Source organism: Cnephaeus nilssonii (genome assembly GCF_951640355.1).
Source record: "Cnephaeus nilssonii genome assembly, chromosome: 2".
NCBI lineage: Eukaryota > Metazoa > Chordata > Mammalia > Chiroptera > Vespertilionidae > Cnephaeus > Cnephaeus nilssonii.
This window is the reverse complement of record NC_137073.1, coordinates 103475880-103498243: the sequence shown is the minus strand read 5'-3', so window position 1 is coordinate 103498243 and position 22364 is coordinate 103475880. Positions and strand designations below refer to the sequence as shown.

The 22364-nt window shown below is 40.8% G+C and overlaps 1 protein-coding gene across 4 annotated transcripts in view; it reads right to left on the bottom strand.

Annotated features, from left to right (window-relative positions):
• Window positions 1-14347: 14347 nt before the first annotated feature.
• The window catches only part of SEMA5A (semaphorin 5A), a 392963-nt gene continuing 384946 nt past the window's right edge, over window positions 14348-22364 (bottom strand). For all 4 annotated transcript variants that reach the window (XM_079793136.1, XM_079793135.1, XM_079793138.1 and 1 more), the window contains 2 exons: window positions 21416-21627; window positions 14348-19891 (listed from right to left, as the gene is read on the bottom strand). In XM_079793136.1, the coding sequence (XP_079649262.1) occupies window positions 19772-19891; window positions 21416-21627 (332 nt within the window). In that variant the 3' untranslated portion in view covers window positions 14348-19771. The remainder of the gene's footprint in view (window positions 19892-21415; window positions 21628-22364) is intronic.

Below are 22364 nucleotides of genomic sequence, written 5' to 3'. Positions count from 1 at the left end.
CCCTGGCCAACTTGGTCAGTGATAAATGGTGTTTTACATTTTTGAATCTCAGTAAGACTTGAATCTTTTCCCACAGCGTATTTGGGGGCTTGCATTTTTACCCTTGGCTCATTTTTTTATTGTTATGGCAACTTCTCATTGGTTTGCACACAATCTAAAAATTTATGACTCTTTTGAATAAGTTTTGTTTCCTAATGCAATATACCAAAATTATACATTATTTTAAATCTGCATACATGTATACAGAATATAATCAAATAAAATTATCTCAGGGTATTGTAGAAAATCACAAAGTCATCATTAATGAAATATCAGCATCATCATAGACCTAGCCATTAGGTTGGGTAAAGAATAATAGAGCCAATGACTTATGTTCTTACTCAGACTGAAGAAAAACCCAGAGTGTTTTAGTAGTGTATTCTAGGACAGACACTATTACTTCTCATTGAAGCTCAGAGTTATTGATTTTAGTCAGTCTGCAAGGCAAGGAGTCTTACTTTACAGGGAACTGTGAGGTGCCTCCAATGTCTCCAACTTGGGTGTGTCTGTCACTTTGACGAGCATCCCTCTGCTCCTCCTCCTGACCTGGATCAGTAACAATATTGGAAGGTGAGGGTTGAGGAGCAGAAATGAGCAGCACAGCTGTCTCACCAGTCCCCAATGTCTCTGAGAACCAAACATTTACTCTTTCTTTACTTACCACAGGGTTTCTGAGACTCCTGGAGAGAAAGGGGCTTCTTGGGACTATCTGCTGCACTGGGCACTGCCCATTAGAAAGGCAGCAGCTTGAAGAAGCAGAAATCACAAGAGCACCTTCTCCTGACACAACTGTCCTCTATCAGACAATGCAAATGAAAAACACACTATGAGCAACTGAGACATCGAAGCTTATACTTGGGAATATGATCTGCCCAAGATGGCTTATTGTAGTGAGGTGAATATACCTGCAGTTCCTGGGTAGGGGTTTGCAAAAGTGGAATATCATTGTTATTTGTCCCAAATCCTCTTAACATTATGAATACAAGGACAAAAAGGAGAGACAAAAAATGTCCTACTTTGATGATCTATATTCTACTTCCTCAGCCCTCACAGATGAGCCTTAGAAAAGAGGAGATAAGTACGAATAAAATGGAAATTCCAAATGGCAAAAAATTACTCCTGTCTGATTCATGTTGTTTTCAGAATGGTAAAAACTGATTATCTCATTCTAATAAAGAGGCCACTCTGATTAGTTCCCATGTGATTGTAGCATAAAGAGCAGTGATAATATGTTTGGTTGCTGAGTTAAGATATTAAATATTTATAATGGTTGATATTCATACAGATCAATTCATATTGACTTCTCATGACTGTCCAGATCAAACTGAGGAAGAAATGTTGTAATCATGCAGTTAGTTCGAAGATGATAATTGGCAAAATGGATAATTCAGGTAAAAATGGTCTCCATTTCATGCCTCAATTATCAATGTTCACTGATCCTTACAATTTTCCTTTAAAAGGACAAAATGGAAAATCATTCAGTCTAGCCATTTGACAGTGAAGATAACTATAAGAATGCTAGGTTTGGGTTTTTTTTTCCTAATTTTGGCATGCCATTTCTTTTTTGATTTCTCTAAAAAGAGAATAGGGAGAAAAGCTTTCTATTCTCTTCTAATATCTTTTTCCTTTTTATCAAACTTATAATCATAATAACCAGTGGAATATGCTGAGACTATTATCTCAATAGAAAATAGGATGAATATCTGTCTGGATTTGTGTGTGTGGGGGGGTGAACTATGAAAGGTTAAATGCAATCAGGGTAAGTGTAAAGGAAAAATGAGCAGACAGTGACTACCTTAGCTGTCTAGCTCTGCTTCCTTCTTGTTTCATCTTCTAAGAAGTGTCTGTGGTCACATTTGGTTGATGTCTTTCATGATAATTATTAAGATGTCTGGAATTCTCCTTTTCCTTGGGTTATTTTGTATCTTGTATAGTGTTTCCTTCAGCTACAAGTAATATAAAATGAGTGGAGTGGCTTAACCACATACATTTTCTCTGCAGCAAACAGAGGGTAGAGGTATACATTCTGGTTGGGATCCAGGTTCCCCCTACCTTCCTATTCTGTAATCCTGAATGTCTGACTTTTATCCTTATGTTCACAGAATGGCTGCTGTGCCTCTAAGCATCACATTCTTATTCCAGGCAGCAAAGAGAAAAGGGATTGAGAGACTAAAGAATGTGCCATACAAGTCCGACCCTTTTTAACTACAGTAGAGGAGCATCTCTTCTTCCCAATTGCCAAGTGGACACCCAGCTGTACACATATCCCCTTAAGGGTTCCTCCTTTCAGTATTCATGAGCTATCTCCAGTGGGGGGTAGGGGAGAACAGGTCAAGTGCAGCTATTACAAAAAAACTAAAACCTGCAAAAATACATCTACACATAGCTTCCAGCCACCTGTCCCTGCGGGGGTCTACATAGTCTAAATCAGTGATGGGCAACCTTTTGAGCTTGGTGTGTCAAACTTCGCCAAAAAACTGAGCATAACTCGGGTAGTGTGTCACTTTGAGGAAAAAACATTATTTCGCAAATGTTTCATCCTCGGCATGCGGCTGCCTCAGCGGCCGCGTGTCATCCGAAATGGCTACGCGTGTCAGTGCTGACACGCGTGTCATAGGTTCGCCATCACTGGTCTAAATCATAGTCATGATTTAGAAAAATGGATGTATACTCTTTTTATATTGAAAATAAATTTGCTCGCTTTCTCTGTATTGTAACTCCTCATTTGGGTGCTCTTTATCAATGTAAAACAAAGGGATCCTCAGAAGAAGAGTTGATATTCTCAGATAATTTTAATAGTTTTGCATCAGGACAATAAATCGAATGTTGATCCTTCTGAATGTTAATCTCTCTTTCACATGGCATTCCTGATACAAAAGGGTCAGATAGCACCTACAGTCTATTCCCCACCACTGTGGAGATGATATCCTGATAGAAGCACCTTCCCACTCAGCTCACGGTGAAGCCTGCCCTTTTCCATCCCACGGTGAGAATGAGCTCAGCTTTCTCAGTAAATCCTTCGACATAGTCGCCTTAAAATGCAACCAATTTATTCTCCCTTTAAAACACCCCTCTTAAAACCTTTATAATTTCTGGAACTCATTGACTATGTTTCATGCTGACAAGAAAACCACCTGATTCTATGATATATGTAGTCCATCCTCTATGCACAAATAGTCTTATTTTTCAGAAGGTAATTTAGGAGCATAAATTGAGGACAAGCAAATGTCCACATCAAGAAATAGATGTTGAGTGTGTTTTTTATTCCTTGACTAATTTTCTAAAACCATTTTCCTTATGTCCCAGAACTTTAAATCTGCTGTAAGCACTCCTTCCTGCACCCATCATTATAAAGCAGGGGTGGGGAACCTTTTTTCTGCCAAGGGCCATTGGAAATTTATAACACCACTAGAGGCCCAGTGCACAACATTCGTGCACTGGGGGGAAGGGTCTCTTAACCCTGGCCTGTGCCCAATCATGGTCCAGGACCCCTCATGGGATGTCTGCCTGTCGGCTTAGGCCTAATTGCCACTGTGCTTGCCAGCTGTGAGCCTGGCTTCTGGCTGAGTGGTGCTCCCGCTGTGGGAGCTCACTGACCACCAGGGGGCAGCTCCTGTGTGGAGCATCTGCCCCCTGGTGGTCAATGTGTGTCACAGCAACCAGTTGTTCTGCCATTTGGTCGATTTGCATATTAGGGTTTTATTATATAGGATTATATAGGATTCATGGGCCATACAAAATTATCAACTTAAAAATTAGCCAGCTATATTTGGTCAAACATTTAATTAACTCACCCCTAATGCTTTGCCAGGGTTAGACCAAATGATTTTGAAGGCCTTATACAACCCGAAAGCCGGACTTTCCCCACCCCTGTTATAAAGGAAGCTTATATCCCTTTTAATTCCTTTTAATCATACATATCCCATAGCTTCTCTTTCTGATCAGAACATTCTTGGGCGATCAGACTCACTCAGCTGGCAGTTAGCATCTTTGGAGTCAAATGTAACAGCTACTTAAAGGACACATCATTTCTACTTTTACCTGGCTCTGTGCCAAATTGTTAAAAACCATTTAACTAAATTACTGCTGAAAATTACCAACCTTAATTTGACACTTTAAAAATAAATGATTATTGTTTTGTTGATGGTTTCTTTTGCTGTGCAGAAGCTTTTTATTTTGATGTAGTTCCATTTTTTTATTTTCTCTTTAGATTCCATTGCCCTAGGAGCTGTATTGGTGAAGAAATTGCTTCGGCATATGTCTGAGATTTTGCTGCCTGTGGATTCCTCTAATATTTTTATGGTTTCCCATCTTACAACAAGAAAGCCCACTGCATGGGAGAACATATTTGCCAATGTTTCACCGATAAGGGTTTAATCTCCAACATTTATAGGGAACTCATACAACTTAACAAAAGGAAGATAAACAACCCAATCAAAAAATGGGCAATGGGCCTAAATAGATACTTTTTGAAAGAAAATATAAGGAAGGCCAAGAGACATATGAAAACATGCTCAAAGTCACTAATCATTCGAGAGATGCAAATCAAAATGATAATGCAGTAGCATCTCACACCTGTCAGAATGGCTATCATTAACAAAGGACAAGTGCTGGTGAGGATGCGAAGAAAAAGGAACCCTTGTGCACTGCTGGTGGGAATGCAGACTGGTACAGCCACTGTGGAAGACAATATGGAATTTCCTCAAAAAACTAAAAATGGAACTCCCATTTGACCCAGTGATCCCACTTCTAGGAATATATCCCAAGAAACTAGAAACACCAATCAGAAAGGATACAACCCCATGTTCATAGCAGCACAATTTACCATAGCTAAGATTTGGAAACAGCCTAAGTGCCCATCAGCAGATGAGTGGATTAAAAAACCGTGGTACACAATGGAATACTATGCTGCTGTAAAAAAAGAAGGAATTTTTACCCTTTGCAACAACATGGATGGACCTGGAGAGCATTATGCTAAGTGAAATAAGCCAGTCAGAGAAAGATAAATATCACATGATCTCACTCATTTGTGGAATACAATGAACAACATAAACTGATGAACAAAAACAGATCCAGAGACAGAGAAGCATTGATCAGACCATTGAACCTCAGAGGCAAGGTAGGAGAGGGCAAGGGTAAGAGGGAGGGATCAACCAAAGGACTTGTATGCATGCATATAAGCCTAACCAATGGACACAGACACCGGGGGGTGGGGTGAGGGCATGAGTGGGGGGGTATAGGGGGACAAGGACACATATGTAATACCTTAAACAATAAAGAAAAAAAAGGAATCAATGATTAAAACCATGTTCAATGATTAGTTTTGTTTTCCTTTCAGATTCGGGAGGAAGAAAAGGTTAATGTGTTAGAATAACAGGTAATCAAATTGTTCTTTTCTATTCTTTCCATGGGAAGTCATATGGCTGGCCAGGAGTTATACAGATCGTTTCGAGTTAGGAGAGAACTTGGTACAGGTGAAGACAGCGATATTTAGGGTGGAAAGGGGAACACATGGGGCATCGTCTGGAGTGTGTGTTGGGGTTTTACCTGCACATAACACCTGAGGAGCTTCAGTGAGCTCCATATGAACATTGATTTGTGAGTCTGCCAACAATCATTCCTATAAAAACAGTTATATGGTCTCTAGCAATTATTTTTAGAAAAGCATATAGGATCCATGATATTGCTAAAAGCATAGAAAAAATACCTTTTTTCATAAAAGAAAAAAAATGGCTAAAGGGAAAACCTTTAAGAAATCTAGGCATAGAGTCAAAGTCAATAAATAAAAATAGTGGGATGAATTGCCAAAGAATCCATTTGGTCCAGAAATCCATAGAGCTTGTGAGGAATTTATCTAAAATGCTCAGACCAATTTGCTCCAGCATATGGTGATGAGCCCGAAAGGTCAGAGGAGACAGCAGATAGGGCACTGCAACATTCAGAAGTCAATGGTGACGCTCTCTGAGTCTAATGCCACTCAGGTGGCTGACTGTGACCAGGTTAGTGGCTCAGAGAGGAAATCCACTGTCAGAGGAGTTTTCCTGACCTCCTAATATTTATAAAAAATGGACTCCAACTCTCTTTCCAACAACTGTGAAAGCTGAAGACAGATCTCTCCAGATTTCAGCAGGGTCTGCATTTCCCTGTCTCTGTTGTCAGTGCACTTCCTCTATAACTTTGAGTGTCTTTTGTCTGTTTTTAAGATGATCCTTTTCTTTTTTGAAAATTTTTATATATATTTTAATTTATTTCAGAGAGGAAGGGAAAGGGAGAGAGAGATAGAAACATCAATGATGAGAGAGAACCATACATGGGCTGCCTCCTGCATGCCCCCTACTGGGGATAGAGCCTGAACCCAGGCATGTGCCCTTGACAGGAATCGAACCTGGGGCCCTCGCTCTATCCATGAGCCAAACCAGCTAGGGCTTAAGATGATCCTTTTCATGCCCAGTTATCGCTCCAGACCATAGAAACAATCCCTGTGTTTAATTCCTGCTATATTAGGACAGAAGACTCTTTACTGAAGGGCTGGGAAGGCTCACCTTGCTCACTGAATGAGATAGAACCTACAATTACCTGTGTCTACCCTGTCTCTATTTATCTAAAAGATATTTAAATAAAAGTAGACATTGAAAAAAAAGTGCTACCTATCTAACCTTTGCTCTAAGGAGCCTGCTTCTAGGCATTACCCCCCTTCAATTATGCTGCATCTATCAATCATTCATTCATGTGACAACTGACCCACTGACAGAAATTTGAAATGATACCTTACATTCCATGCAATAGTCTCTACACCAGAATCAGTCAAATATCTTTTACTTGCCAGCGCCACCCCCCTCCTGTTTTGTTCACTGCTGAGAACAAACAAAAAAACACACAGAATGAATTATTATTTTTTATGTATTTCTTTTGGTAAAATTCATTATGATGTAGTGGAAATTCATTTTCCAAAAATAAAAAATAAGCATTCTAAATATTGATATAAAATAAGATTCTTGCTGCTTTTGATGATCATTTGTCTTCTCTTTGTTGAAACTTGAATTATGACATTGACCTCCACTCTTTATGCTGTCACTATTAAAGCTGAATTCAAATGAATTGTAAATATAATACAGGCACTAAAATCATGTAGTTATCTATTTGTTCCAAAGTGAGTGAGTGAGTATGTGAGTGTGTTTGCACATGTGTGGATTTGGCTATTTTATTGTATCTATGTTATCAAAAAATAAAAATAACAAATTTTAATAAACATGTGGATTACCACTTTTGATACAGTAGGCTATGATTACTTCTCATTAATATGCTGCAAAGAAGCTCATATCTAAATTTGCATGAGTGTGCTATCCAATTGTCAAAATCTAAAATGGGTTGGCCATTAAGGCATTAATTATATCACTCTCCAATGTATTTAACAAAAGAGTTTTGATAATAAGCTACTACTGAATCTTCTAGTCTTTAATCTGTGCATCTATTCCTATAACAACAGAAGAAAAAGCTTCCTTACAAGTTTAATCAATCCTTGAAGATATTTTCAGGTTCCCTTCAAAAAGCCATTCTTTCCCTGCCCCTACATTCCTAACGTGAATCCTTATCCTATATAATAAAAGGCTAATATGCAAATCGACCGAACGGTGGAACAACCAGTCGCTATGACGCACATTCACCACCAGGGAGCAGATGCTCAATGCAGGAGCTGTCCCCTGGTGGTCAGTGTGCTCCCACAAGGGGAGCACTGCTCAGCCAGAAGCTGGGCTCAAGGCTGGTGAGCTAAGCTGTGGTGGCAGGAGCCTCTCTTGCCTCTCCGGAAGCACTAAGGATGTCCAACTGATGGCTTAGGCCTGCTCCCCATGGAGAGCGGGTCTAAGCCAACAGTTGGACATCCCCCAAGGGCTTCCAGACTGGGAGAGCAGGCCGGGCTAAGGGACACAAATTTCGTGCACTAGGCCTTTAGTTTTTTATAAGATTACACTTCTAGTCAAAAGAGTAGAATATGACCAAAGAACTCTGCCCTCCACCCAAATATATGTGAAAAATGGACACAAATACACACACACTAAAAAATAATACAAAATATTGTGGATATATCCGTAGAGTGCAGCCAAACACTAGAATTAGATTTGCCTTACATAAACAGCCACTAAACACAGCCCATTTGCTGCAAGAGACCATAAGTGGACTCCCTATGTGGAGTGAGGCCTACATATGAGTTCTTAAGAGCAGAAGCTGAAAATGCTCTTGGAGCCTAACTACCATGTCGTAAGCCCCCCACAAGGAGACCACAGGAAAGGTTCCCTTCTGTAGAATCCAGGCCCCAGCTGCAAGCCAGCCTCAGCCAGCTGAGATGTGACTGAGGGCATCTTCAGATGGCTCCAGCCTTTGGTTCTTTCCTCCCTCTGGGGGCCAGATATGGTAGAGCACAGACCAGCTGTCCCTGCTGTTCCCCATTTGAATTCCATGCCCACAGAATATATTATCGTAATACCTGTTTGCTTTATGCTGCTGAGTTTTAGGGCATTTGCTACACATCTTTTGTAACCCTCTCATTATAGTTGACCTAATGTTGATTCTCTTGGCCTTCAGAGCTCAGAACAAGAAAATGACATCACTTCTCCCTCAATATTTTTTTTTCCCTTGGGGAATAATGCAAATAAGTACAACAACATGCAGGTTGATGGTTTGTTACAACTGCTCCAACTCAGCACATCGCAGACACATGGGGCAGAGTAGCCAGTGATGTACTTAGTACTGGCCAGTATCCTGCCTCTTTGTAAATAAGATGGCATGGGCATGTAGCCATGATTTTCAAAAGTTCCCATCCCTGCTCTACTGAACTTTTCCTTTGCTGTCCCCTATCAATATGTATTTGCTAATTAACTTTATGCAAATAAATTGTAGGCATTTTCCATTTGCAGGGTTTTTCAGGTTATTTTTCACTAAGATCTATTATATCTATTAGGTGCAGCTGAGATAATCTCACACCTGTGCCCATGTTCTCCCCAAGTCCACGGTTTAATTAGACTCTGCTTTCCATGTTAGCACTCAGCCCTGTGTCCTCACCACACTGACGGGCCACTTCCCTCCACAGATGAAATCTTGTCGTCAAAATAAGTAAACTTCTAGGACCAAGTCTGAGTGATTTCCAGAAACTAGAAGGTATGTGGAATGTGAACTCAATTCTTTGGCAGGCTTTATTTCTCTGAATAAATTAACAGTTGGGGGGGGGGGTCATTTAGCATTTTTGTCAAGATTCCCTTTTTCCTGAAGGCAATATTAGGAATGCAGTCATCACAATGGCAACACAAACAGCAATACTGTGGTTACTTGTCAATTGCTATTCATGTCTGTATCTTTTTGGTATTTTTCTCTAAACCTTTCTCCAAACTTCTATATTTCCCCCCCTAACCCACTGACATCACATATCCTGTTGATTTGATGTGCTCACCTGAGCTGTCAAGCATGAATTTTCATAGACAATCACATGAGACACAGCCTCCTTCTGAGTAGACTTCAGGGGGTAAGTTTTAGTGCTCTGCTGAAATTATGGTTCTTATGGGTTCTGTGAGGCCCATTTAATTTCACTGTATCATCATTTACCAGAAGCTGTGATATAAAATAAGATCTGATTGAACACCTGGTGGGGTCTAATCGGGGTGATGAAGATGGAGGGAAAGTCAAGATGCCCTTGGTGTTAAGGAGCCTGGACTTCTAGTTCTCCAATCTGTGCTATAAGAAATTTTCTCTAATGCCTAATAGACTTTCCCTTCATGACTAATTATGTTGTTGCCTTCCTTGTGGGGAGAAACACGCAATCTTTCCATAAGTTATGTAGCCCTGGCCTCCTGACAAGTAAGCTTAACCTCACTCCTAATTTCTATATTTTTATTTCTGTTTTATTATTCTATTTTTCTTTTTTTTTTTTATTAAACAAAAATCTGGAAACTTTGAAAATCATGGCTACATGCCCATGCCATCTTATTTACAAAGAGGCAGGATACTGGCCAGTACTAAGTACATCACATGCTACTCTGCCCCATGTGTCTGCGATGTGCTGAGTTGGAGCAGTTGTAACAAACCATCAACCTGCATGTTGTTGTGAGTTCAAATTATGTGGAGTTAGGAATATCGAATGGCCCCAAAAGAATATTCTCCTATTAATTTACTTATTCACTTTAAAAATTTTTTCTAATCTAGGTGTCATGGAAGACCTGCTGTGTTTTATGTTAGACATATTAGATGTAAAGAAAAAAATTTAAAAAGATAAAATTCATTCATAAAGAACAGAGTCCAAAAAAAGTAGATGTTAACTGGAGAAAAAACAATCTACAGGCTAACACTGGGTCAAATCCTCTCTTCAGTTAGCTCTTTCGTTTTTCTAAATTCTGTAATAGATCCTTGCATCTAATGTGATGGCATCTATGATGGAAATGGGATAATCACCAAAGAAGCTTGGGGAAAAGATTATGGTTAAAGATGAAAGAAGCCAAATTGGTGACAACTTGGATGGACCTTGAGGGTTTAACAAACTAAACAGAAACAGATCCATAGATCCAGAGAACAAACCTGTGGTTGCCAGAGGGGAGGGTTTGGGAGAAGGCTAGGTGAAAAAGGGGAAGAGATTGAGATATGCAAATTGATCATTACGTAATAGCCCCTGGGATGTAAAGTAGGGTATAGGGAATATAGTCAATAATATTGCAATAACTAAGTAAAGTATGGGGCCAGGTGAGTACTAGACTTATGGGGTATCACCTTGTAAGTTATATAAATGTCTAACCACTATGCGGTACACCTGAAGCTAATATAAAATAATACTGAATGTCAACTATACTTGACAAGTAAAAAAAGGATGTCCTTTAAAAATCCAGCTTAGAATTTAAAATCTTAAAATTTAAAAATCTCAAATTATCAAAATATACTCCCTAATTTTTAAGAATTCATGTCTGTTAATTCAAATTATTTTAATTCACAGTCTTATATAAGACTTCCATGAGATAATCATTTCCAAGTGAGGGATGACTATAAGTGAAGGGATGACTTTCTAGAACTGTGCTGAGCATCCTTGCTTGAAACTGAAATGCACAGGTGAAACTTTCTTCCCTGCTAAGTCACAGGAAAGCACATGGTGTGAAGGTAGCCCCATCTAATAAGCTCCTCACATCACTTTGGGGAAATAAAGAGACGTGAAGAAATGGTCTTCCTTCTTTCCTTCTACAGGATCCAGTGGGAAGCTGGCTGCCCCTCCCCCCAACCTCTGAATTAATCCATCAATTTTTACTGTTCTCTCAGAATGGATCAATGTCTCCCTGGTGTTCTTACATAAACACATAATGAATTATGAGTTCTTGTCATCATCTCGAATCCCAAACTGTCCCCACGACAAAACTCTGCCCAAGGTTGACTCTCCACAGCGGCTTCTAGAATGTGAAAGGATTAGTCCTGGGATCCTCAGTGATGCTTGTAATGCTCATCCCCACCCTCAACAGGGCAATAACAGCACTGTGAACAGTTCCTCTGTATTTAAGCAATAGCATTCTTCCAGAACATGAAAAAAAAAGCTGATATTTTTCCTTGTCATAATGCACAATCGTGCAGCACAGATCTGCTCTCTGCTTTGTTGATAAAATAGACTTGGTGCAGCCTGTCGACTTTTATTGATGATATCTCTTTATTTCAGCACTCCCTGTTCTCTCTGACACTCCAAACCCACGTCAAGTGCAGCAGAGCTCCATGAACTTGGGTACGACCCAGGGAGAGACGTATATCCATACATCTCCTTAATCCAGCTGCAAGATCAGTCTTGTCCATAGGCAACTAAGGTAAGAACAAGACAGTGCCCAGCACGGGTCATGACAAATGGGTGACTGTGGCTTCATGTGGCTCAGGGCACTTCATATTCTTTGCCCAGCTTAACTGGGAGCAGGAAATCTTGGGGACTTGAGTGACACTTGGAGAAAGGAAACAGCCACATGGACCCTCACACATAGGCTGCTGAGTGTGCATTTGTCCTAACATTCAGAAGACCTTACCCATCTCTACTAGGATTTTTATCACCTTCTGTTTTAACAAAATATTTAGTTTAGTAACACTATTCATTTGTGGTAGAACTTTCTGGATGGCAAAGCCTTCAGTATTGCAAATTTTCAGTAAATATATTTTATTTCCTTACAGACAATCTGCATCCCTGTGTGCAGAGAGGGCAGCATGGAAGAGAGGCCTTAGTATCAACTGGTCACAATACTTTACAGGTGATAGATCAATGAAGACCAGCTTTTCCAAGAGAAATAGTTTTCCTGTTCAAGAAATGTAATCACTAAAGGGAGAATCCAATGCAATGTAGCAAACAACAAAAATTGGAATTATTTTCTCTAATGAATCCATTTGTTAGCTTGCTTTTTGCTTCAGGTTGTTAAAATTCTGTAAACAACAATGCCCAGTTCTGGTCCTGCACACGTAAGATTAAGGCACACCTGCACTTTCCCCCTAAATCCCATCCTCTCCATTGTTCCCAAGCATCTTATTCTTGTCTTTGCATTAGCCACATTAAATCGGGCAAGGTGGGTGAGCTGTCACCCCTCAGGGTACTAGAAACACAATCAAAGGACATTTCCATCTGGGTTGCATAACATCTCATTGTCTCACAAAGGATGATCTTCCAAACTTTCTTATACAGTTCAACAATAGAGTTCATTGTGACCTCGGTCCCATTTCAATTTCATTGCACTGTTGAAACTTGTTTTCTGAACAGCTTCCAGAAAATAACCTGGCTAAATTGTAAAGTTAACAGTGATGGGTTTTGAGACAAACAAGACAGTTGGCTGTTTTCTAGCACTGAGAGATCACCCTTATGTCCTGACCTCCAGACTTAGCAATTTGACATTTGCTGATGGGCAACAATCCATCCTTAATAAATCTCCAGTCCTTGCCCATAGGGCCTTTCATTCTCTCAACAAACCATTACTTTATATTTTTATATAGTTTTATTTTAAATTTTGGCCTCAATATTAAATGCTTTTTAACCTTTTGCTCAATTGAAAATTATATATACATATATATGAAATTATATACATGTTTATATATAGAGTTCTGGTGCATGAAAATTCATGCACTGGAGGGGGCATCCCTCAGCCTGGCCTGCCCCCTCTCACAGTCCAGGAGCCCTTAGGGTTGGGAGGCGACCCGGCGATCAGGGGAAGGAGATGCCCCATCACACCTCTGCTGCTGCCACTGCCGGCAGCGCAAGCCTCGGCCGTTCCTGGGTGGCTGGGCAGCCACCATCCAAGGCTTGCCTGTGCCTTGGGCCAGTCCTGGGCGGCTGGGGGGCTGAGGGGACTGGGGGACTCCAGAGGCAAACGTGTGGAGCCACCCCGGCAGGAATGAGGGGACTGGGTGCCGTCATCTTGTGGCTGTGGGTGCCACCATCTTTGAGGGCATGGCAGTCAATTAGCATATTCCTTTTTTATTGACTGTGGGCACCACCATCTTTGCAATGTGAGGGTCAATTAGCATATTCCCTCTTTATTAGATAGGAGACATATGTATATATTAGATGTAAATGTAGATATTGGAGAGAGGGAGAGCATGAATACTGAAATATAACTCTCAATAGTTTTCCTGAGCCAGGCATCTTTTTAGCTGGGTCCATGCTGACTGATAGGTTTATTCTAGAAAAAAACTTGTTTTATGCAAAGAATGAAATATGGTGTGCAGGAGAGATGAGCATAATAAAGCTTTACAGTTCGATCATCAACAGTATTTGATACCAACTACTTATAAATTAAAAATCTGATTGGCGCCTGGCTGGTGTGGCTCAATGGTTGAGCATTGACCTATGAACCAGGAGGTCAGGGTTCAATTCCTGGTCAGGGCACATGTCCAGCTTTCAGGCTAGATCCCCAGTGTGGGGCATGCAAGAGGCAGCCAATCCATGATTCTCTCATCATTGATGTTTCTATCTCTCTCTCCCTCTCCCTTCTTCTCTGGTAAAAATAAAAATTTTTTAGTAAAAAATTAAAAACCTGATTGGCTTTCCTTGCCACACAATTTTTTATTGTCCATAGAAATATTTCTGAAAGTTATTTACTTCACAGAATCATGAAGCTGGTTGGCCCCGTATTTGCCACCACTTGAGAGGGTTCAGGGTCTTTAGAACCAACAAGAGCATATTCTGGGGTTTACCCAGGTGGTCATCCAGTCTCTCTGCGGCAGTGCTCTCCTTCGAGTAGTGCTTGCTCCTTAGCACATCTGGGGACGCAGGGGAATTTGACGCTATGCAAAGAAAAACACCACTAACTTGTTTCCTAAATGGTAGGATTTATTTCACTGCTCACATACAATTGAATGAGACAAACTATTTACATAACACCTAAGTACAAAAAATATAATACAATTTATACTGTACATAATCAAGATTCTCTTATTTTGTCCCAGACAGAGGTGAAGAGGGGGTTACTATGAAACAAAGATTGCTGCACTGTTAGCAGTACTTTGAATCATTCTTCATGAACTTGTTTTTTTAAAAAAATGAATAAGTTTGGGTTATAAGAATTGGCAATTTACCAAGAGCGGTGAATGAACAGGCGTTTTCACTTCTGTAGCAACAGCTCATTTCAACTTACGTTGTTTTCTTCAGAGTTGAGGCTGGGAGAACGTGAGTTGGTTTCTGCTGACCAGTTGGGTAACCCCCTGCCCACCCCTTCCTTCTCTAAATTCCCATAATTGATCCAATGAAATAGGCAATGAGCTCCCTGCCTGGGCTGCCACAATTGGTGTCTTCAACTGATTTTTGAAAGCAATGCATCTGTCAAGTGTCATTAAATGACTCTCTTAGGTATCAACCTGGACAGCTCTTAAGGGAGCATTTAAGACCAGTGAATTGATGAACAGGAAAAAACAAAAGTGAAGACCATTGGAAATTTGTATTTCGCATTGAATGTAAGATCTGAAAGAAAAGCATGGCGTGTTCACTGGCCCTGGGAGGAAATACTCAGCAATCCACAAACATTTCAACAAGGCAACCAAATTCCATCTCCTCACTCAAATGAAGGGAAGGCGATGATATCTCATTCTAAAAAAGCTCCACCATGATTCATATATAGATGGCCTTTTAAAAAATGAAACAATCTCAAATGAATTTATTTTGTATCACAAAACAGCAAAAGCAAATTAACAGAGAATGAGGCTTTTAACATTTCATCACATTTTCCAAAGTCACGTCAAATGGCATAAAGCATGTTTTGTTACACACCTTTGAAGAATCCTACACTGGACCAAGTTTGTACATTTTCTCTGCTGATGCTCTACGGTGGTGTTTGGTGGTGAATGTAGGTGCTTGGAATAAAGGTTCAGACTCTGCTTTCTTTCAAAGTGCACAAGTTTAAGTTTGATTTTGGCCAATAGTCATGGTATAGAGGAAAAGCAATCAACTGTAGCAAATAAAACACCATTAGTTTCTTAACCTAAATTAAGAGGGACAACTTTGTGAACTTGTGAAGCAGTTTTGACAATGACTTGGAAGGACGGAAGGAAGGAAGGAAGGAAGGAAGGAAGGAAGGAAGGAAGGAAGGAAGGAAGACAGCAAGCAATATTCTAGGTGGTTCTCATTTCACTCACCTTATCTGTGGCAACTGTCACCAGCCAGTGTCTTGTTTTCCTATCTCTATGGACTTGCCTGAAGAACAGTGACAAATATCTGTATCTCTCTAGGCATCAGACTAACATTTGTACTACAGGGCAAATGCTAAGGTGTTTTCTGGAGGATGTAAGATTTAAGTTATGTCCGTTTCTGGAAGGCTGAGGCCGGGTCCATCTAAATTCTGAATACACTGTGGCACCTACTCTGGTGGCACACCCCAGTCGGGGGTGAAAAATCACATCTGAAGATGATGATCTTCTTAGTCATTTTCTGTTCCTGAGTTCAAAGAGGCACAGAAGAATGAGTTTCTTCAGAGAACAGCCGATCAAGCATCTGCTTTGAACTGGAACCAATAATATCAGATGGAATAGTAAGTCATTTTAAACAAGGCACTGGCAACTTTCTATAGGAAATGAAACTATCTGAACTCGCCAAGGATGGCTAGCAATGCTCTCTTCTTAGCGGCATGGCTGAATAGCTTGGACTTTCCAGAATCCAGGCGTTGCTCCGAGCTTGTATTTATCTAACGTGTGAACCATTTGAACTACTGTTCATCTAATATTTGGATGTGCTGGAATTTCATTGCCAACAAGTTGAGAAAGAATATGATCATGTTTGAAATACTGGCCTCATATTTCTAACTAAATGTGGGGGAATGAATTTTATTCCCCCGGCCCCAAAATTTGTTGGTTTAAAGAATGCCATCGAGTGGTTTTTCTATCTCTACTTTTCTTCTTCCCGGTTCTCGACTGGCTACTACTACCATGCCACAAGTTAACATGTTTCCTTAAATGAGAATTGGTTCTGACTCTGGTCATGGGTATCAGTTCCTCCGGCAGAACTGATACGACCTTCTGAAACACTGTGTGAGACAGCTTTCACCAGGAACAGCACACTCTGTGTCAGGCTGTGGGTTTGGTTTTAATGATGCGGTCCCTGGGCAGAGTGAAACCTTATTTCCAAATGAGAGCAGGTCTCCATTCCGGATGCTTCTGTAACACGTACCAACATAAGACCATTGAATAAAACTTTGAGCCACCTGCGCCAAAAAATATGTATGATGCACCTGTAACATACATCCTTAAAAAAGGGGGTATGGAAATTTCAGCAATTTTGTTTTTCTCTTTCCTGTAAAATGGTGGTGCACTGTAGATGGTGACTAGTCTGGTCTAGAGAAAGGAACGCTGCTGGGAACCACTTCCAAAGAATTTAAATGAGACGAAAGTCGTTTCCTAAGGAAAACCAGCCAAACTTTAACTGTATCCAGAAATAACCCTAAAAATTAACCTGTGATTAATGTCAGTTGACATCAGGTTCCTTTAGTGGGATTAAATTGCTTGGTGGAGCATAAAGTATTAATTTATAACTGTGCTTCTTGTAGTAAAAGGAAAAAGGAGAGGAAAGAGAGAACAAAAAAAGTCACACAGAAATGAAAAATGTGACAAGTGTCCCCAGAGGTTTTGGCAGGAATCCCAAATGTCCCAGCCGAAGAAGGGCTGCTGTGTGAAGGAGGTCCCAGTAGAAGTGGTAGGCGCCCCTGTGAAAGCCCACACATGTGGGCTCCTGCCATGAGGAGGGGTGTGGAGGTGGCACATGAGCAAGAGCTCAACAGTGACAGAAAAACAGCTGGTTAAAATGCTTACATTATAGCTGAAATGATCCTAAACCAACCGAAACCTGTTAAGTAAGAAGAAAAAGAGAGAGAAGAAAGATACAAAGAGAAAGAGAGCGAAGCCAGAAAAGCCAGAATAATTTTCCTTTGAAGAGAGTGTCAGGGAACACATATGAGGTGATTTATTTGCAGTGATAAACAAAAAGATTTATGTAATTGACAACAAGAAAATTCTGTTGTGAATGAAGGGTGTCTTCCCCAATCATTGTAGAAGATTGATTAAAGACCCGTTTTGATGTCATTTAGAAAGCATTTCCCTTGAAGTCCAGTGATGCTTTTTTGAAATATTAGTTTCCTCTTTCCTCAGGGAAAGAGAATGACCTTTACAGTTTAGGAAATATGGGGGTGTGGGGGTCAGAATAGCAGATAACGTGATACACAGTGAGAACATTTTTCTTACAGGAGAGTGATGATATGAGTTGAAGCATCCAGAGAACGACTGGGAACCATTTGGCTACATCGCACCTCTGGAATGTGGACTTTGTGTAGAGACAGAGCAACCCTACACAGCACAGAAGGAATACATGGGATGCAGCCTGAACTCCCCAGGGCAAAGACCTGGAACACCATTCATCTGCAAATCTACCAGGCCTCCCAGAGCCCACCTGGCATTTACATTTTTATTTTAGAGCCATTTTTGCAAATTTGGAGATGTGAGAATATTTTGAATTCAAAATTACTGAACATAAAATTTTCAACATTTTATGAAACTGTTTCTTCAAATCAGGTAGGGTAAAAATACACATATGCTAATAAGTCTATGTTCCTCAATGCCCATACTATATAGTTTCACAGATCTGAAGGTTCATTGATCAATAAGAACATATTTCAATGTCCACCCACACCTTTACAGCAATGCCCCGAGGCATTCGATGATGACTTTCAATCTTGTTCCTACTTTCAGTAATTATTCAACCAACTGTCATGTGTTATGCATCAGTTGTTGGTGAATAATTTATCCTCTTTTTTTTTCTTACTGAGGACCACTCTGAATTGTACAGCACTCTAAAATGCTCAGAACCACAAGGATCATTAAAAACCTCATATCCAGATACCCTGATTTCTCAAGGTATATCTTGAAATGTCGCCTCCATGCAGGGAGAAGTGGGAGTTAGTGGATGGGAAGGCAACACTAGATTTAAACCAAAAGGCACCAGAGCTAAACATCTCCCCCTCACCTGACCCGGAGGCAGCAATGACAGCTGGGAATTTGGGGAGCAGTTCACTATGTACAGCGATAGGTGGCAGAAAGCGAGCTTTACATATAATTAATGCTCTTGGCAGGGGCATGTCACCACAATTAGTTCTATCAATACTGGGAAATAAAAGTTGACTTTCAATAAACGTCAGTTCCCTCAATACTGTCCAAAACATGGAAAATTTTAAAAAGTTGTTCTCAATCATATTTCAGTACTTTCAATACTTTCTTCAGTGTCATCATTAATGTTCAAGATTTTTTTTCTTTGCAGGGAGAGAGGAGGAGTAGAGTCTATCCAAATGCTAAACAAATGGTTATTTTACAGACTGGCTCTTCAGGACGTTACAATGGACCAGACAGGTGGGCACCCAGGCCAACTGTGCAGCCAGGAGCTCCCTGGAATGCCATGGAATCCAAAAGTCAGAATAAGGCTAGTTTCACAGCAACCTGCAGAACAATTTCCCCTTCATCGTGTCTGTGCCTCTGCTCATTTCATTCACCTCCCCGAGTGGTAACACAGGAAATTCATGAAGACCATGGGTGGAATGTCTCAGACCTTATGCAACCGCCTCTGCAGATGCAAGCCAGGTTGCATCCTGAGCTTCCTCAGGCAAGAATCATTCCACGTCCAAACACACAAGTTGCTTCTAAGAATTCCGTAGTATTCTCCAGATTGGGAAGATGGGAGATCCATGGTGAATCACTGTATGGCCACATTCATATTCTTCATTTTAGCAATACTATGGGACTTAAGCACTCTTTGTGTGTGTATGTGTGTGAGTCTAGGGGTATTCTCTTATAAAGTGAACTATTTTCTTGAATTAAAACATCATGAAGATGTATGCTCAAAAGCAAGAAGAGGTTCCTATTTCTAAAGGCTCCTTCCAATGTAGGTGGTACATTTATTAAAAAGCTCAAGGAAACAATTGACTTGTTAGAAAAATGGACTGAACACAATAAAATTAAAAAAAAAAACAAAAAAAAAAAACAAAACACAACTCCACACCATGGCTCATTCAACAAGTATTGTAGACCAGATTTTCACATTGTCATATTTAGACTTTTGTTGCTTTTAAGGACATCTATTTTGGGCAGCAATGGGACACTCCTGGCTTGAAATGCACTTGAAATGTATCCAAACTTCCTCTCTGAAGTCTCCGAAACATGGGCAGACATGGAGCACAGGCCTTGAGGAAACGGAATTATAAGAAGCCAAAAAATATACGAGTTATTAGTACTCATCATAATTGTTGAGATCTGTAAAGTAGGCATTAGAATAAGTCTTCCCAGTGAGATGCGGGTTGAAGTATTTGTTTCTCTCCTCTAGGATCAAGTTGTTTTTATTAAATGCCTGCAAAACATAAAAACAAAAGATGTAAGTAGTATTTCAGGAAGAGAACGTAACTGGGAGATGGTTATGTTGAATTCACACTCTCTCCTAAGGCCCCGTTATTGGAAAATGTGTTTCCGCACTTACCTGCTTCCTCACACTGTTGGCCTAACCAGGGATTTGCCTCATAACTGGAATGAGGTTGGCAAGTTTTGACATCTTCCAGCCTATTTTTGAGTTTTAGGCAAGAAGTTCCCCAGAGTTAGAAAACCTATACCTACACCTCAAGGAAGCCTAAAACTCTAGCCAATTCAAATGAACAAACGCTTGGAGAATGCATTTAGTGCTTCTAGCACTGCTCACTTAGAATGTTATCACATATAATTGAGTAGATATTTAAGCAGCTTTCTGAGTACCTTGAATAGGTATAGGGATAAGACATTTTGATGGAACTTATTTAAGTAAATGCATGGAATTTCAAATGACTTATTTTCCTTTTCTGCACTTGTTCGATGGTGTCTACCTCAGGCGTTCTGGCCACAGATGTTCTTCCTTTTTAATAGTCACTACAGGCACCTGCACTTTCCAAGAGCTGAACTACCTCAGAGGGAGGGTAGATATTGAGAGGTCCAAAATAAAGATGAAGGATTGTAGACTCAGGCTAACTCTCCTTCTAGAAAAAAATTCTAGAAGGATTTATTAGTGATTAGGCAGCAGTCACTAATACTACTGTTACTAGTATACCCATTTAAAGATGAAGAAACTGAGGTTCAAAGGAGTAAATAACTTGTAGTCTGACCTATGATGCAAAATGCCTGGAATTACAACTGCATTTATTTTGCCCAGCACTGCTCAAGGCATTTCATATAAATTACCCTGTTTGATTCACAAAGGCTCAGGGAGTTTGAGTAACAGCTGGTAAGTGACTCAGGAACCCAGGTCTGCCAGTTCCAGTGCCAATACCCTTCCCACCCCTGCTTCCTGGGAATGAGGAGGAGACTGGTCATTTACTCTTTATGGGGAAAACACTGGGTTAATCATCCATTGGGGAAATTTAACAAAACCCACCAGCCTCACAGCTCCTTTACATCACACAGAGCTTCACTGTGCTTGACAATTCTTTGAAGACAGTCTTACAATACTCAGGTTGCCACCCTGTGATTCCTGAAAGGGGCCAGCCCTGGCCCTCATTACCACTGCCCAGTGTGTATTGGTCTTCGGCCTGGAGCTCTTATCTTTGGCATGACCTCCGTGTGGCTGCAGAAGGCACAGTGGAGACAGAGCTGGGCACTGGCCAATGACGTAATATTTTCCAGCATTTTACTTGTTGCTGTTTCCATGTGGTATTTTTAGCTACATTCCCAATATGAGATGCCATCTGTTCACGGGCAAAGCAAGCTAAAAAGGCAGTTCATTGTGAGTGAGAGTCCGGTACCTTGACCCCCACCCTGTCACCTGTGCCACCACCAGTGTGCTTTGCCAATAGCCCCAGGGCCCCTGCCTTCTTTGCACATCTGGACGCTGCGGCCTCTGCCCACCCCGTACCTTGATGGCCTCCACCGAGTCATACTTGTCCAGTTTGTTGATGTGGTTAGTGATGCTGGTGTTGAGCGGGGCGGGCGCGATGGGGTGGATGACGGTGGCATCGTGGGATTGCTGCTGGTACCGCTGGCAGTAGGTGTAGACGAGGAGCGTGAGAAGGCAGCCCAGGATGGAGCTGCTCAGCCCCACAGCGACCATGTGGAACATGTTGAACTCTGGGAAGACAGCATCGAAAGTGATGCTACACTGGGAAGGAACATGCTACGCAACAGCTCAGTGCTTTGGTGAAAAGAGAACGACGAAATGGAAAGCCCCGTATCCATTCAACATTAAAGACGTCATATGCCAATTCCTTCGAAATAGCATGGCCACCAAAACAATTCTCAAGGCGAGCCAGTATATTTTAAAGCAATGCATCGTAATCAAGACTTTTGGAGGTCACCTTCATGCACGAGCAGAAGCTTGTTTAACTTTTTAATGTAAAGCTTATACAAGAATGTGCTTCAGTTTCAAGTGCAGCTCGCTCTCTGGTCTACGGGGATTCTAGGAAACATGCTTCAGGCTCCTTGACAGGCTGGGGGTCCCTCCCACCAAGGGAGAATGCGTTCACGGCTTCTAGCACTGCTCGCCTGCCAGCCAGACTCTCTCTCCCCTTCCCTTTATTTCATTTACTTGAAAATGCGTTCCACTTACATAATGCTGTTTTCTTCATTATATTTTTATTATGAATATAAACACATTATATAACATCAGAAAGTGTAACAGGGAATATAAACATGCGAAGTCTTTTTCTTTCCTAGGGACTACTACACCCACTTTCTGGTGTGCTGTTTCCGAGGTTCTCTGCACACTTCTGTGTGTGCGTGTGTGAGGTGTGTGTGTGTGTGCAGGTGCGTGTGTGCACGCACACCCATACATATTTTCCTGGGTAGCAATTTTTTTCTCTTACATT